Genomic DNA, 17,451 nt, shown 5'->3' on the forward strand with positions numbered 1-17,451 from the left:
TTCCCAGATTGATTATCACTGTTCGTCTTCTTTCTTTTTTGATAGAGCGAAGTGACTCTTGCGCCAATTATAATGACGATTGGTGCATTATATGGTCAACAGCTTGTAACCCTGAGGTTTGAGAGCTTTCATGAACCATTTTCTAGTTACTAGAGCTAAACTTATTATAGACTTCCGAGTTTCCGAGGTTATTATCAGCTCCAAAAGGTCGGTTAGAAGTTTAGTGTGCACCGGACACAGATGTTCGTAGAAGTCTGCAGTCCGGGTCTCTGACAAGACAATGAAACTTCGGAATGACAGCTCATCTTGTTTTCGCGGCCTGGTCCACGAGTATGTGTGGCAACCGACGGCTGTCATGGAAACCCGAGAAGATATGCTGGCCCAACTCGTCAATCACTGTAGATTGTCTCTTCACACACATATTTTATAATCTCAACACCTCACTCTGAGCTGTACCCGATTGAATTAAAGCTGACGACGCTGAGCGGTGTGTGATTGCCAGATTTCGCAAACATGAAACTTTGACAAAGATTTTTGATTCACTTTTGAACGGAAGCGAGAAAAGCTAGATCTGAGTTGGGTTAAGCTCCTACCGAGCTAGCCTAGCTAGTTACACGGTATGTTAGTGTTATACGTGATCGTATTAGCCCGTGTGTATGCGATGAGCAGCATCTGATAAAGCTTGATATTCAGCTTGGTAAAGTAACGTCCACAGTTGTATACTCTAGGTTCCTGTCAATGACTTTTGATAATAGGGCTAGGGTTATCTGCACTTACTGTATCTATCCCTTTGCTGTGGGCCAATGAAAGGTTCCAGGTCCCTGGAGCAAGTCAATGGTGATTAAAAGCTACCGATGCACGATAAGTCCCTTCTTGCGACTGCTTCAATATGTGAAATTTAATGCGTCGACGTATTCCATCCGTGATTGGAGGAGGGCACATCGAAATTCCAGTAATTAACCATTTCTTGATTTGGGGCTTATCCGATTTTAAGGGAGCTGAATATTACATCGCTTTCATCCATCTCAGCCTGGTGTGTTCAATAGTCTGTCAATACTCCATCCAAACAATAAGCCATAGTTTAAACTTTTGAATTGAATAAGGGCTATTGTATAATACATTGGATTCTTTAAAGCGCTGATATGTAGCTTTATAGTCGAGTTAGAAAGTTCAAGATTTATCACTCAAGATATACTATAAAATTTCATATGAATCTTTATCTTGTTCGACCTATCTGAATTCTCAAAGTACTAAATTGGGTTTTTGGGGACTTGTATAATCAAAAATAGACTTTGTAGCTTTTCAATGGCTTGAACTTGGTTGCTTAACTTTAAAAATCTGGTTCGCGCCGCAGCTTGGATTATTGGACACATGGTCTCGATCATCCCGCGCTGTCAATCTACATTCATTGCTTGAATTATCGCAAAGTGACCTACAATATATCTGCCGTCAAATTCTTTTGCCTCTCCCCAAAGTCTCGCGAAACTCAATTGAGATTCTAGAGTTACGAAAGTGGATCCCACTCCTCGTCTCGTCGATCACTGCGGGTTTTTCTTGTTCAGCTTTTCTTGACAACACGTTAAGTTGCTGATCGGTTCCGTCAGTCACCTTCGCCTTAAACATCCCATGCGAACTCTAAAGTCGATCTTTAGAGTCTTTCATCAAGAGGACGTAGGCCTGAACTTACACGAAATACATAATCTGATAGACAAAATTGCGGAGCCTTATACACGAAAGTAGTATCATCAATTTTCCCTTGATCAACACGAGTGCTTCCTAGTAGGTTTCATCCCGTGATGTACGTACAGCTTTACTCGTCTCATTGCTTGCGATTGGATGTTGTTTGACATCTTGAGCTCTGGGTGTCGCCTTATCATCGTATTCTACATAAGCTCCTGTCTTTAGATCTTGCATTATCACCTCATGCTGCATAAGCTCCTTTATCATCTCACCGACCCTCCCTAGAACATTCACCGATATGCCTGCCTCTAAGCGACTCCGAAAGTCTTTATATCACCCTCTCCGTCCCACATGTAGAGATTGATTTCAAGGACAACTACTTTTTCAAGATGGAAGCGAAACAAATTTCTTCTACCATGGTGCCCCAAGCTGGGTCAAGTAACACGTCGCTCGACGGAAGCTCACATATTGTCCTGCAACCAAGGCCTAGTAACGATCCAAACGACCCTCTCGTGAGTTGAAAGCTTAGTCTCCCTGCTCATGCTAAGTAGCTAATCTCATCAAATTATTAGAACTGGCCACGATGGAGAAAGTACCTGAATTTCATATTGATTTCCTATTACACCTTGATGGTGTTTTCACTGTAGGTGGTCTTCCATCACACAGATATGATACAGAAGTACTAAAGCAAGCAGAATCGACATCGCAACCGTGACCTGGGCGCCAGTGAATGCCGAGCTTGGTTTTAGCTACGCCATACTAAATGACGCTTTTGCTGCCGGAAACGGGGCGTTGTGTATCGGCGGATTTATACTCGTTCCGTTTGCGCTGAAGTTCGGACGACGACCAGTTTATATCTTCAGCACTGCAGTTCAATGTGGAATGAGTATATGGTACGCCAGGATGCGGACTGTGGCGGAGCTCATGTTGATTAATCTGTTAAGTTGCACGGTCGGTGCATTAGCAGAAGTGATGGTTCAGATGACAGTGGCTGATATGTTTTACTTTCATGAGCGAGGACTCGTGAATTCTATCTATTACTGGTTCATGATCACCGGAGCTACTCTATCACCGTTACCCGGCGGTTTCATCACTTCGAGCCAAGGCTGGCGCTGGGTGTGGTGGTGGCTGGCTATATTGCTTGGAGTAGGCCTTGTTGTGTTTATCTTCTGCTACGAAGAGACAATGTTTACCCGTCCGACAACTGAAACTGAACAAATTTCTAGCCAGCCGGAAGATAAAGAGGCAGTCAACAACAACGACCCAGAGGCACTAAACGGCGCTCCTCAAATCGGAGAGGTCGTAATTGATTATTCAATTCCCCAAAAGTCTTATTGGCAAAAGTTGGCACTGTGGTCGAACTCATCAATGCCACTGAGTCAACTTTTCAAGCACACTTACCAGCCTTTCTTGGTCATATTCACCATACCGGCTGTCTTTTTCATGTCACTTCAATACGGAGTCTTGATCTCCTGCATTGTTCTTCCAGTCACCTCTCTATCGTCATACATGACACTTCCCCCATATGACTTCAATCCTACTGAAATTGGATTGATGGGCCTTCCACCTTTCATTGGTGCTACTTTAGGGACTTTGATTGGTGGCTTCTTGAGTGATTATGTTTCTCTTTACCTCGCCAAAAGAAATGGCGGTGTCTTCGAGCCTGAGATGCGTCTTTGGGTTTCTGTCGCCTTCGCACCTTTTGTCCCAGCAGGTGTCTTTATTTTTGGAATCGGTTTGAACAACGGCGCTAACTGGCTTGTACCGGCCTTTGGGCTTGGAATCATTTGTTTCGGGGTTCTCCCAACTAGCAGCGCTGCACTTACATACCTGACCGATGCATACACAGACGTAAGTTTTCTTCTTTTTTTAAGCCTCACACTAGCAATCACTGACGGTATAATCTACAGATCATTGCCGACTCAATTATGGGTGTGACTTTTGTCCGTAACGCCATCTTGACAATGTTTATTTTTGTTCTTCAGCCCTGGACTGATAGTGTTGGATTGACATGGGTCTATGTGACATTTGGCCTCATAACGACTGTTGTACTCGGTGGTAACATTGTGTTTATCTACTTTGGGAAGAAATTCAGGATCAAGACTGCTGCCAGGTACGCAGGTTTTAGTGATCGAAAGACAGAGCAGACAGAGGAATAGTGGGGCCAGGAGATTCATTGGTTCCAAGACGAACTTCGGACTGGATTTCAATAATTTGATTGATTCAATAATTTTTAACGATACCATTTTAGATTTTAATAGAAAAAGTTTCACAACAGATTTGAGAGCTTATAGATATGATTATTTCATGGGTGATGTGAAATTTTGGTTGTTCGATTTGACAGCGAATATCAAAAAGAGAGCCAATCATTGGTGTCCCGCTTTTCCCTTCACGCCCTTCTACAGGAGGGTGACTTATTAAAGTTTCGAAACTTTAAAACCTTAGCGTTTCGAGAGATGCAAGCTAATGGTAGACGGTGACAGGGAATGCGGGAAGAAGAGGAGCTGAATGAGGGGGTAAAGCTAGCCGAATTAGACTGCAGGAGACGGAGAAAGCTAGCCGAACCACACTAAAAGTGACGAATCTTCAGCAAGCACTGACTCAAGCACATTGCTGAAGAACTACCTAGGTAAGAAACTTTCAGTTTTGCACTATAAAATTCATTGCATGCTTTAATGCATATATACACTTTCCATAGATTTTAATTGTTAGTTCAATCGGGAAGCTATCTTGACGCTTCAAAAATCAAGGAAGTTCCTCAAAATTGACTAGATACCCTAAAAGGCTAAGGCATTCTCTAAAATAAAGCTATTGAACTAATTTCACGGCGTTATTTCCGTCAATTTTCAAAAGCCTTTTTTATATTCTAAATGATTATACGGAACCAGTAGGGGATTCCCACCATCAGGATTTTGTGATATACAGCATCTATCACTATGTGTCCCACTAGGTAGTTAAGGATTTTTTGGATGAATATAACATAGTTCGCTCAATGCTATAGGTGGTTTTGCTATCCCCATGAAGTAAATATGCAGATTTTAGGTGCACTGGAAGACCCATAGTGAAATAAACTTGCTCCAAGTAAATATTGGAAATTCGAATGGCGATCATCAAATTCTTCTGCATAGGTACCCAAGACTATAGAGTCGTTACGCTCTTGTACAAAGCACTAAATTCAGTGATCGTATTGAAATTGTGCAGGTGCAACGCGTCGAAACGAAAGATAAGAAGTACGTGGTGCATGAATATCACCAAGACAAGTATTCAAGCTGATTCAAGTCGCGATAACATCCATAGTGAGAACAGTCACAAATGCATGCATATGTACCCTTAGCAAAGACACTGACGTATCCTTACTCATGATTGTTGAGACCGGACATAAATAGAGATCTCTTACTCGTTGAAAGAAACTATCAGTATTACCATCCCCGTTCAATTTCACCTTCCTATCCTCTCTATTCAGAATGACTGTCAGTGTCCCAACCCCTTTCCGACGCATTAGTGCCAAGGCACCCGTCGAGGAGATCCTCCAGATGTTCCGCGAAGATGGCGGGATTGTGGTGGAAGACTTCTTTACACAGGAGCAAATGGCTAAAATCAACAAAGAGGTAGACCCTCTGTTAGCCAAGATCAAATGTGGCACACACCGAAATGTCGGAGAGGAAGAATGGATTACTCAATTCCACGGTTCCAATACTCGCCGACTTAGCAACCTACCTACCATCAGCAAAACTTTCCGCGAGGAAGTCCTCAACTACGATCTATTGCACCAGATCTGCGAGGCAATCTTCCGCAAGGAATCTGGAGATTACTGGATGTGCACAGCGCAGGTAATCGAAATCGGTCCTCAAAGCAAAGCTCAAGAGCTACATCGCGACACAGCAGAGTTTCCCGGTTTGACCAAGTTGGGTCCCCGGATGGATGAGATCCAGATCAGTTTCTTCACTGCGTTGACCGACTTCACTGCTGAAAATGGCGCCACTCGTGGTATCCCCAAGAGCCACTTGATGGAGGACTATGAGGATTGGGGCCGAGAGGAAGATGCCGTTCCCGCCGTTATGAAGACTGGCGATGTCTTCTTCTTCACAGGCAGGCTTTGCCACGGTGGCGGTGAAAACCGTACTGAAGACTTCTGGCGTCGCGGAATCTCCCTGTGCTTCCAAGCCAGCTACCTCACACCAGAAGAATGCTATCCGCTTATGATTCCCCGTGATGTTATAGAGAGCATGACTCCACTGGCACAAAAAATGTGTGCCTGGCGCTCTCAGTATCCGACACTAGGAGGTGGATTGTGGCAACACAATTACACCGAGGTTGCGGACCAGATTGGACTGAAGTCCAACCAGCCATTGAAGCAATGAGTTGGGAGGGTAGAAGCACAAGATAGGTGTAGTGTGTGATCAGCTATTGGATGCATATTGCATACATACGGCTGAATATATGTGCATAACTTACTTCAAATTGATTCGAATTGAATTATCGGGTTTGTCCGCTTGAAATGTATTTAGCGCAATTAGTAAAATGCTACATCCTGCCTTGGGGTGGCGATTGAACCAACTTCCTAGTCTGCAGGTGACAATGCAGTCCTTACATCTAAGCCCATAGTTCGTACATAAACACTAACAGCTGTCAATGCTTGTAACCTGTCAAATAAGTATGTGGCAAGTTTCCTAGAAGGAAGCCAGAAGACCCTAAAAAATTCATCTCTTCATCTCAACTTCACAACCATTCCACTCTCCTACCAAAAACATGGCCGTAATAACAAACAAACCACTAGACTATGATATTATCATTGTAGGGGCTGGTTTCGCCGGAGTAACTCTTCTTTATCATCTCCGGAAACAGGGTCACCGATGTCTTGTCTTAGAAGCAGCATCAGATCTGGGAGGAACGTGGTTTTGGAACCGATACCCTGGCGCACGAGTCGACACTGAAGCTCCATTCTATGCCCTATCAATTCCAGAGATCTGGAACAACTGGAAGTGGAGTGAGAAGTTCCCCTCGCAGCCGGAATTGCGACGATACTTCGCATATCTTGATAAAGTATTGGGATTGAAACAAGACATTCAATTCAACACTCGGGTCACCCATGGTCAATTTCGGGGGGATAGATGGTACACAACAACTGAAGACGGCAGTCAATTTACCAGTCGATTTTTGATTGCTTGCCCTGGACCCGGCACAGTACCACATATCCCCTCTTTCCCCGGACTTGAGTCGTTCAAAGGAACAGTGGCGCACTCCTACGAGTGGCCAGAGGAGGGGTTTGAGCTGAAGGGCAAGCGAGCCGCAGTCATTGGTACAGGGGCCTCAGGGTTGCAGATAGTGCAAGACTGGGCTAAACGAGCAGATCATCTTACTGTTTTCCAACGTACCCCCAACACAGCCCTACCTATGCACGGAGAAGGTTGGCTTCAGGATCCCAAAATGACCCACGAGGAATTCTATCACTTTCGACGTACGCATCTAAGCGGCGTGAACTATCAATTCGCACCAACCAACACATTTGACACAGTAGACCCGGCTGAGCGACAAGCCTTCCGCGAGCATTTATGGAAGACTGGCGGATTTCCTTACGTCTACGGTAATTATAAGGACGTAATGATCAATCGTGCCGCGAACCGAGAAATGTACGACTTCTGGGCTCAAAAGGTCCGTTCACGAATTGAGGATCCACGCAAACGTGATCTCCTGGCGCCTCTAGAGCCTTTACATCCTATGGGTGCGAAAAGACCTACCTGTGAACTTGACTACTACGATCAATTCAATCGTTCTAATGTTGATCTAGTCGACCTGAGATCCACTTCTATTGACTCCTTTCAACCGGACGGCCTTACCACCACGGATGGTCAGTTCTACTCTCTTGATATCATTGCCCTAGCCACAGGTTTTGATATGATTACTGGTGGGCTCACTCATATGGGGCTTCATAGTGTCGAAGGGAAGTCTTTGAAGGACGAGTGGAAGTCCGGCGTGAAGACGTATCTCGGAATGACCATCAATGGATACCCCAATTTGTTTTTTCTAGCAGGCCCTCAGGGTCCATTATCCTTTTCGAGTGGTCCTATCGGCATCGAGGTGCAGTGTGGGCTAATCTGTGATGCAATTAAACAGCTACTGGCGCAAGGAAACACTGTTGTTGAGCCCACTGTCGCCGCACAGGAAACTTGGAGTCAACACGTAAAATCTCAATTCGATGGAACGCTCTTCCTCGATTCTCCAGACTCGTGGTTTTTGGGTGGAAACATTCCGGGTAAGAAACGGGAGTTACTCACATATGCTGCTGGATTGCCTCAGTATCAGACGGACTGTGAGAAGGCTTTCAGTTCTTGGGATGGATTCGTATGCAAGTAGTTAGTACCCAGGACATACTAAATTAATTCCGCTGCCTATGTCATCACAGCTGTCAATACATCTTCTTGAAGTATAGAAAAAAGATAATACCAGAATATAAATACATCCTCTCATTTCCATGTTAGTGGTGTTTAACAGACTCAAAAACAGCTTTTTCTATCTCTTTGACAATATATCCTGTACTTAATTTGGTGATACTAACATTTTCTTCTTTCTTTTTTCTGATTTTCTCTTGCCACATCCCGATTGGAGAGCACGAGATTATTTCAAAGATGGGCTGTGACCATTGATTGGATGAGTATCTTAGGGGACCGGCGTCCAAACATGTCTTCAAGATATGACGATGCTCACATAGAGGAGTGTGATGTAGTCATTAAAACAAACCAGGCAGTCTGGTGCCAAACACCAATTCATATTGATTAAAATCAGGAGGCAAGCGCGGCAAGAAAAATCAATGAAGAAGTAGCCAACGTGCAATGAGTTCTTGAACTGGTACATCGTAATGTAGCACAGACCTCTCCCTGCGATCTTTCCCTTTTTTCGTATTAGAGATTGGCCGATTAGAGTTCTTGAGATGTACACGCTCTTTAGCTAAAGAGCTAGACACGGAAACCGGAATGCCAAACGTATGTATTCTTTCAATGTTAGATATCAAATCAAACGACGGTAATTCAGAATTGAACATGAATACAAACATCTGAAGACCCTTGATCTTTTGATGTCTTATAACCTTGAAGCTTATGGCGATGTTAACGTTTAAAAATAGAATAACTTTACCAATCAGGACCTCAGCGATTGGTTCTATTGGAGTAATCCGGTCTTTTCTTTTTTTTTCGTTTAGATGAAGGCTAAGAACGAAAAATGACCAATCGGTACTCGAATGAATGAGACTGATATATTGATGTTGTAGTTATGTTGTAGTTAAGGTCTAACAAAATCAAGACGAAAGAAAGCTCATTCCCAAAAACAAACTTTACATGGGTAGTCACCAATCAAACGAATTTTTACTACGAAAATGCCAAGATTCCTCCGAAGAAAAGTGGGACACAAACCCCGCAAACTCACAAAGTTGTCAACCTCTCCTCCTAAAGCCCCCTGGAAAATCTTTACCAGACCAAGTCCTTCCAAGATACCCAAGGTCTTGCAAGTATTTTACATTTAGCGTAACGGCCTGGGCCATGACCCGCTCCATCTCTTCCCAATCATCAGCATCAGTCCACACAGGAGCCGGACTGCTAAGGAGTCCTGGGCCCATCGTCTCAATGACATTTATAACAGGCCAACATGGATGCCCATCACCAAATTCGGATAAAGAACCATTTAGCTTACCAAGCCAGACAGCATAAGTCTCGCTGGCATTCAAGGGAGTATCAAGAGCAGCATTGACCGCCTCCCAAAAAGTCCTTACCCGAATTCCGTTCAGCATTTTTCTTTGCTTCCTGATCACCGTGGGGTTAATCAAGGCATTTACAGTCATCTCAGCAACATCTTCTGCCCTAGAAATGTAAATCCACTCCTCGGGCTCGGGATAGTACTCGCCCACGAGTACACACGCGCTAATGAGTCTCCAGATCAGGTCATCGAGGTTAGCTGCATGACCATGGCTTGGGCCACCAATGATTAAAGCCGGATTCAGGATGCCAAGTCGACTTCCTGAGATTCCCTCTGATTTTTGCAGTGCTGCTGTTGCTGCTACGACCTGTTCGGCAATCAATTTTGATTGTCCGTAACCATTTGTCTCGTGCAACTTTCGCTGGAGTGTGGTTGTGGAAAAAACAGTCTCCTCTTCAGATGGATCCCATTGTGCACCTCCGGATATATACTCAAAGCGAGCAATATGCGGATTCCGTGTCACTATCGATACTAATTGTGTGGTAGAATCTACGTTGGCTGCTCGGAGCTCAGAGTAGCTGTACTGCCAGTGTACGAGAGCTCCGTTGTGAATGATTCCAGTAATTTGAGAGGTGTTGGTAGCTGTGTTACATCCTTCCAGCTGTCCCCACTGGGAGCTATTAATTCCAAGTCTTGGTTTGGAAAGATCTCCTACCCAGACTTGGATTTTGGAAGAATGTAGCGTCTCATTCCACCAACCGGCTTTGATGGCTGCAGCGCGCACGCGCTCGAGTCCGATGACTTCATCCTCTGCACGAACAAGAAGGTAAACTCTCTGGAGAGAAGGAGTATACAGGAGTCTTTGGAGAATGGCAGTCCCGACGTATCCAGTCGCCCCTGTCAAAAAGACGTTGTGTATAGCGTTGGAAGGTGTGGAGCCAGGCGCAAAATGGCCTGGGATCCCCTTCTGAAGATCGCGGAGCATTGGTTCAACATCTTCACTATCCGTTATTTGTTCTTCACTTGTGTCTTTCCGGGACTGTAATTCTTTCACTGTGATGGCCAGCTCAGTAAGCAGCATGGTGCGAGGTATCCGACTTAGTGGTAAGAGAATGCCAAAGTTACGGTTGATCGCACGCACAAATGAGACCATGCGAATCGAGTCTAGTCCTGCTGACACGGGAGCGAAATCAGGAGGATTCTCTGGGTCTTCAATAGACCCTTCCGGTAAGAAAGGTTCAAGTAGCTCGCTAAGTTGTCGGGCTACAGTATCAGATGCTGGAATTGTAGCTGTTGCAATAGTTCTTCGCCAAGGCGAGAGATCTTGTTGTTCTATCCACTGTTGAAGTCCCTTACGATCCGTCTTACCAGTCAGTGATAAAGGCAGACGGTCTGTTAAGAGACAAACGGCCGGCACCATATATGGAGGTAGCATTGCGGCAAGTTGCCGCAGGGTATTGGCAGATACATCGGGTAGATTTAGTATTTTCATCTCTTGCAAGCTATTAATGCTGTTGATCTTGCTGTCTTGGATAACTTCTGGCTGTGATGTTGAATCTTTTTTCCACTGAGCAACCAGAACTAGCTCTGCACGACCATTGCTCTTGATGATCATCACGACAGCCTCCTCCAACGCTTCGATTTTTGTGGCAGTAGCTTCAATTTCTCCAAGCTCAATACGCTGTCCATTCAACTTGACCTGATGATCTTTGCGACCAACAAAAATCACAGAGCCATCTGGTGCAAACCGAGCCAGATCTCCAGTCAAGTAAATTCTTGACGCCCATTGTGGTGTAGCTTCCGAGAAAGTTTTAAATGGAGATACCTCAACAAATGCTCTTTTCTGAGCGTCTGCATTATTCAGATATCCTCTAGTGACGATAGGGCCTTGAATCGCGAGTTCTCCTACAAGCCCTAATGCCACCAGCTGACTGCAATTGTCGGGATGCACAATCACCATGCGACAACCGACAGGAGAACCAAAATTCAAGGGATTTACTGAAGGATGTAGCGGTGGAGTCAGTGCCGCGGTGACACAACATTCGCTGGGACCATAACTGTTGTGGAATTGAAAATGTGGCATTCTGGTCCATCGCTTCAGCTGCGCCGCAGTTACAGCCTCCCCACCTAGTCGCAACTCTTTCAAGTTCGGAACCTCGAGTGGGTCCAACATGTTAGCCACTGATGGAGTAATATCAATCACATCTACCTGAAACCGAGAGATAACGCCGGCCAGTGCGGTGAGAACCTCTTCTTCCCGTGGGATACACACTACTCCTCCTACGAACAGTGGTCCCAACATGTCCGCAATTGATGGATCGAAACTATAGGTCGCAACTTGCAACATACGACGATTGCGCTGGAACATACCCTGCATGGCCTGTGCATGAAATGCAGTAGCAACTTGACGGTGTTCTGCCACTACGGCCTTTGGAATCCCAGTGGTACCAGATGTGAAAACGGCATAGGCTAAATTATTCGCTGCGACACCAGAGGAGAAGGAGGCATCTGTATGGTTCGTGGGCTGCGCCTGTAAGAGCTCTTTCCGCATCAAAGAATCCAGACAGAATATTCGACTGGCTAAACCGGACACTTTGGATTGAAGAGCTTCAGAGCAGATAATAAGGGGAGCTTGTACCACCGAAATCATAGTCTGCATGCGAGCTACCGGTAGTCCACTATCCAACAGAACAAACGCACCGCCCGCCTGAAGAACTCCGAGTATACTAATCAGAGTCCAGCAGGACTTCTCATGAGCTATAGGCACCAAAACCTCTGGACCCACACCAGCAAAACGAAGGCTTTGAGCTAACCGCTTCGAAACTGAGAGCAGTTGACCATATGAAAATTCGCCATCCCATCCACAAACTGCAGGGCTATCTTCCCACTCGCCCAAAACTGAACGTTGCTCAATCAAAGTGTGAATGCATTCCTCGATCAAGTCGATAGGGGTTGAATGCCACTGCCGCATGATCTTAGCATCAGTTGCGGTCCACATGTCTAGTTGTGACACAAGAGATGTTTGATTTGATGGCTGTAGGATCCAGTTTAGCACATGAATAAATTTTTCGAGGAGTCGTTCCGCTTCCCATTGCCCCATGATGGCCTTGCTATAAGTGATCACGTGGCGAATTGAATTTGAGCCGAGAAAACATTCTAGTGACAGAGGATATTCCATATAATCATCTCGTCGGTCATCCATTATCTCATTGATAGGGCTGTCATCGACTTCATCGGGCTGTATCACCAAAAGACTTTGGAAGCGGGAGGCTTGGGCTGGTCCGGAATCCCCCAAGGAGGAAATGTGTGCCAAACCAACATGTTCATAAGGTAAACAGTCTCCATATTGCGACTGTGTAGCCGATAAAGATTCATTCACGGTGGTAGATTCCTCCAGTTGCAAACGAAAGGGAATAGTAGCAATTGTTGGGCCGATGATACGGGCGACATCTTCACCCGTAATTGAGGCGCTCCTTCCCATGCTTACCACCCCAAAAATAACATCGGAAGCTTCATTATAGCGGGCAAGAACAATACCCCATGCTGTCTGTATGGCCGTTGCGGCGGTGAACCCGAGATGATGCTGATTCTGGCTCCATGGAGATTCCATCGAGAAATGAGCCTGATCTCGTGGCTCGTCCCTTGCTAGGGGCCGGGGAAACGCCTGTCCTTCAAAGCCATGTAAATTCTGGCGCCAAAAGCTCATAGACTGAGTCAAATCCATCTGCGCCAGATATCCAGCAAAGGATGAGAAGGGAGGGTGAACGATTTTTGGATTGTTTGGATCTTGATAGGCATCTACCAACGCGTTAAATATCAACCGCTGCGACCACGCATCGTAAACAGCATGGTGGACACGCCATTTAAGTCGCCCTTGCTCTATCCAACAATAGAATAGAGGCTCTCCAAATGGGGGATTGCTATTACCGCCTTTGACCTCTTCATTTAATGTGCCGGTTTCCGAGTGGAGTACCACTTGATAGCAAGTACCATCAGACAGCTGTATAATCCGGCTGCGAAGTGCTTCATTCGCCTCGACTACTCTTTTCCAAGCAGCCTCTACTTGAGCAAGTGGCCAGTCACTCGGCAATTCAAAGCTTTGTTGGGCCCAATATAAATCATGCTGTTGAGCTGTGAGGACCACAAGGCCCGTCTGCATCGGTGTGCAGGGAAATAGGCGCACTACCTCCGACTCGGAAATGTTACATTGTTGCACCGCTGATGAAAGCACCTCGTGCTGCCGGGATTCCGGAATTTGAATGAACCGGGTAGAGACCACGTTTTCGGGGCGTTCGATTACTTTCACTTTTTGTAGTGATTGTTCCAAAACAGCTTTTACCATCTCGGAGAATTGGGGATGACGAAGCATGAGATTCACATTCAGGGCTATCCCAGCTTGCTGTACCAGCCGCGCTACTTTTAGGGCATCTATAGAATCTCCACCTAGGGCAAAGAAGTTGGAGTCGGGTTCAACATCTTCATCGTCTAGACTGAGTATCTGACACCAGGAATCTTTGAGGAGGTCATGGGGGGATTTAATTCCAAGCACCGAGGTTTCGCCGATACTTCCCATAGTGAATTACAGTGTGCGGTCTGAAGGAATTCTGCGAGTGATATGTAATTTTGGCAGGAAACTGAGGAGGGAGTGTCCATATATATATTACGCCGCACTGATCGGCAAATCAATGTACACATTGGGTATCAATCAGCTCTTTGTGTACTGAAGTACTTCTAGGTTATTTGCACGGAAAATACATGTTTATTTTAGTGGCGTGTAGCTACAAAACTTCAAAATCCCACTACAAATAATGTATCTACCTCCTGGGGAATTATCTCTAATACTCGCAAGCCAGCTCCAGAAACCAATTCCCTCAGCTCTTTCTCAGTCCAGACACGGAACAAAGCTGTGTCCAGATTCTTCTCGATTAAAGTCTCATCCTTCCAGACCTCAATGTCTCTGACCACGCGCCAAGTATTTCCCTGAACGCCATTTTCTACCACTTTCTCCCGATAAACTACACCTGGAAACTCGATACTGGAATGCTCACTAGGTGGCAAAGGATCTGTTATATCCTTATCCAGACCCAACTCTGGGTCTGCGATGAGCTTGCTCACAATCGAGATATGAGCTATTCCTGTTCCCGGAGTCAGGATATGAGCCACTTCTTCTAAGAACTTTTCAGGTTGACCTGGCTGATAGAAGTGCGAAATACTCCCGAAACCAATCGTGAGAAGGTCAACCTTTTTTGTTTGAAAGACGGGGATGGAGGACATTTCCAACGCTGAGCCCAGAAGCCAGGTAATGCCTCGACAGCCAGATTGAACAGGAAGTTTTGAATTTATTTTCTCCGCTCGCGCAATCATATGGGGCTCATTGTCGAGCCCCATGAACTCCACATTAGCAAGAGAAATATCAGACTGATCTTTCGCATAGCTAGTGATTGCTTGAATCAGCCGGCCAGTGCCAGTGCAAGCATCAAGCACGAGAATGTGTGAGGATGGTGCTTTAGAGACCATCTGGACGAGCGCATTTGAATTGTAGCTGGTGTCATTGCGGGTGCCTGTCCAGATGTCGTAGTATTCGGCCAAATAGGTCGAATCATAGCAAGTACTTTCTCGCACGGTGGAGCCCATCTTTGTGAAATTGGAAAAAGCGTCAAGATCGATTGAGAAGCGTAGTTGAGGAAATACAAAAAGATAGGACAGCTAATGGTACCTTTAATTTTAAATTCATTATTGATCAAGAACGAAAATGCAATTGTTGCTGGACACATATGGACGGTCCACTACACCAAAGTCATGAATCACATTTGACAGCAGGTATGTAATCTTTTTGAGATAGTGCGTGATAGAAATTTTAATCTTTATTGAATATTATGGAATTATGTATGATACTGAATGAGTAAATCTGTTAAAATCATAACCTTATTTCAGCATTTATTCTAGTTCAGAGATTAACGCATTATATTGTGCGGTCTTATATATGAAAAGATTTCCTTTATGGGGAATTTTTCCATTTTGTATTAGATTAATCTGTGTTAGTCCATCGCATTCACAATCTACATCCAAAAATTTGACTTTCCTAATCTATATTTGTACCTAACCCAAGTTAGAAACTCGCGATCTCATGCTAGTGATTCGCAATACACGGTGACTTTGTTCGAGTTAGTAATAAGTCTCTTGAGGAGATTTCCTGTAATGGCAAGTTCAAACGACGTGAAAGAACGGAAATTCATCAGAAATTCCGTATGAATTTTTGTTTATTAAATGACCTTATCAAAGCACAATCATTTATTAGTGAGGGGTAGAGCGAGCCCACAACGCGACTCATTCACTGATGGATTTTAATGAAAACAATTGAAATGTGAGTTCTAGAAGGACTTGGAGCTTCAAGATTCGAATGATGTGGAGTTTTGATAGTGAGAGCTGATATTGGACTGGGGATATGGACATGGGGAATGAGAGGGGAGCTGAGGGGGTGGAGAAATGTAGGTGAACTAGACCAGGGGGGCAAATTATCCGACAGGAACTGACTCAAGCATGCCATGCCATTCTTCAATTTTCAACTTCAACATTGCGTCAAACAGCTTACCGTATGGCAATGTAGCCTAGTTATGCAAGAACAACATTGACTTGTTTGACGGATTTACAAAATCTCATTTTCGTAGTGCGCAGGTAGTTTTAGCAGCGGACGAGTACCCTGCAGGGCCAAATCATCCTGCATTCTTCATCTATGTGTTATGTAGGGTTGAAAGATATATCGCGCATGATATTGCCGCCGACAAGTCTGTACGACGATGGAACACGACTTGCGTGGGATATGCATTGCAGAAGTACTTGAGCTATGTTTGCAAGGAACACGCAATGTGGAGATTTACAGATGAATTTTGTAGCATGTGCCATTCGTGACAATTCATAACAACGTGGCTTCATGCTTTTCAGGAAGCCCCAAGTGTTGAAATTCTACTCCTCCATCAGATTTCAGATTCCTCCTCAATCCGTCTACTCGACTAAGAAAATCGACAATGACTTCGTTTAACCTTCCCCCCAATATCTCTCTCGAAGGGAAAGCCGCCATAGTGACTGGCGGTTCCCGTGGAATCGGAGCTGGCATTGCTCTGGAACTTGCCAAGCGCGGTGCCAAAGTTGCCATTGTGTATCACTCCGATAAAAGTACTCCGGCAGCTCAAAAGGTCGCAAGTCAAATTAGTGAAATAGGGAGTATGGCCTGCCTGGTGCAAGTTGACCTTGCGACGCTGGACGCTGGACGTCGTGTTATCGACCAGGCTTTGAAAGGGCTCAATGTCAGCAAAATTGACATTCTTGTCAACAATGCAGCATCATATCCTCCATTTTTACCAGTCTTAGAACTGGACGGGGCATTATTTGATCAGTAAGCATTTGAAGTGTTTCCCTGAAACATGCCATTCCGTTTTGAAACTGACAATTCAATCAAGTGAATACATGGTCAACGTGCGTGCACCACATCTTCTTGTGCAGGCTTTGCTCCCTCATATCGCCGAAAAAGATGGTAGAGTAATCAATATGTTTGTACTCCTAACTTTCTATTTCATGACGAGCAACTCACAAAACACTGCAGATCGTCGGGACTATCTCGTATAGGTATCAACAATCTCTCCCTATACGCATCCACCAAGGCTGCCCTAGAATGCTTGGGACGCCAGTGGGCGCATGAACTCGCCTGCCCCTACAAGATGACAGTCAACAACTTGGCCCTGGGTGAGATTGACACTAGTGTCGAAGGAGGAGACATTCCAGATGAATTTCGGGATACACAGGTCAATGGACCAAGCGCGGCAAAACGTCATGGTACCGTTGGAGAGGTGGCTAATGTTGTGGCCTTCCTAGCTAGCACTGGTGCCAGTTGGATCAATGGAAACACGGTTTCAGTCAGTGGTGGCCACGTTTACATTTAGACGAATCATATCGTAAGGAATAGTTCTAGACAGCGAAATGGTCGAGCTAAGCCCAATTGGGAAAGGCCGCCAATTTCTTCCGTGGGTGTACTCGGTGTACTCACACAGCTGAAAATTTAACGTCAATTCAGTTTCGTATCACAATTTC

At 45.1% G+C, this 17,451-nt stretch overlaps 6 protein-coding genes across 6 annotated transcripts; 4 read left to right on the forward strand and 2 right to left on the reverse strand.

The window, feature by feature from the left end:
* Positions 1-2,069: 2,069 nt before the first annotated feature.
* On the forward strand, positions 2,070-3,839 carry EAE97_002388 (uncharacterized protein; the record flags this gene model as incomplete). Its single annotated transcript, XM_038872899.1, has 4 exons — positions 2,070-2,192; positions 2,253-2,323; positions 2,376-3,531; positions 3,591-3,839. The coding sequence occupies 4 exons, from the start codon at positions 2,070-2,072 to the stop codon at positions 3,837-3,839; spliced, it is 1,599 nt and encodes a 532-aa protein (XP_038736105.1).
* Positions 3,840-5,144: 1,305 nt separating this feature from the next.
* EAE97_002389 (uncharacterized protein) lies at positions 5,145-6,041 on the forward strand (the record flags this gene model as incomplete). Its single annotated transcript, XM_038872900.1, has 1 exon — positions 5,145-6,041. The coding sequence occupies one exon, from the start codon at positions 5,145-5,147 to the stop codon at positions 6,039-6,041; it is 897 nt and encodes a 298-aa protein (XP_038736106.1).
* Positions 6,042-6,429: 388 nt separating this feature from the next.
* EAE97_002390 (uncharacterized protein) lies at positions 6,430-8,034 on the forward strand (the record flags this gene model as incomplete). The annotated part of the gene is made up of 1 exon (XM_038872901.1): positions 6,430-8,034. One exon carries the CDS (start codon positions 6,430-6,432, stop codon positions 8,032-8,034), a length of 1,605 nt encoding a protein of 534 aa, XP_038736107.1.
* A 1,072-nt stretch (positions 8,035-9,106) lies between these two features.
* Positions 9,107-13,939, reverse strand: EAE97_002391 (uncharacterized protein; the record flags this gene model as incomplete). Its single annotated transcript, XM_038872902.1, has 1 exon — positions 9,107-13,939. One exon carries the CDS (start codon positions 13,937-13,939, stop codon positions 9,107-9,109), a length of 4,833 nt encoding a protein of 1,610 aa, XP_038736108.1.
* Positions 13,940-14,154: 215 nt separating this feature from the next.
* On the reverse strand, positions 14,155-15,000 carry EAE97_002392 (uncharacterized protein; the record flags this gene model as incomplete). The annotated part of the gene is made up of 1 exon (XM_038872903.1): positions 14,155-15,000. The coding sequence occupies one exon, from the start codon at positions 14,998-15,000 to the stop codon at positions 14,155-14,157; it is 846 nt and encodes a 281-aa protein (XP_038736109.1).
* A 1,182-nt stretch (positions 15,001-16,182) lies between these two features.
* EAE97_002393 (uncharacterized protein) lies at positions 16,183-17,364 on the forward strand. Its single transcript, XM_038872904.1, has 3 exons — positions 16,183-16,759; positions 16,824-16,913; positions 16,967-17,364. Exons 1-3 carry the CDS (start codon positions 16,392-16,394, stop codon positions 17,301-17,303), a joined length of 795 nt encoding a protein of 264 aa, XP_038736110.1. The 5' UTR covers positions 16,183-16,391; the 3' UTR covers positions 17,304-17,364.
* The last annotated feature ends 87 nt before the right edge of the window (positions 17,365-17,451 follow it).

The sequence above is a fragment of the Botrytis byssoidea genome (genome assembly GCF_014898295.1).
Source record: "Botrytis byssoidea strain MUCL 94 chromosome Unknown BBYS_004, whole genome shotgun sequence".
NCBI classification, from domain to species: domain Eukaryota; kingdom Fungi; phylum Ascomycota; class Leotiomycetes; order Helotiales; family Sclerotiniaceae; genus Botrytis; species Botrytis byssoidea.

Coding starts and splice junctions, on each gene's coding strand:
- EAE97_002393 (XM_038872904.1), top strand. CDS start 16,392: ATGACTTCGTTTAACCTTCCCCCCAATATCTCTCTCGAAGGGAAAGCC. Junction 16,760..16,823: donor GACGGGGCATTATTTGATCA/GTAAGCATTTGA, acceptor AATTCAATCAAG/TGAATACATGGTCAACGTGC. Junction 16,914..16,966: donor GATGGTAGAGTAATCAATAT/GTTTGTACTCCT, acceptor AAAACACTGCAG/ATCGTCGGGACTATCTCGTA.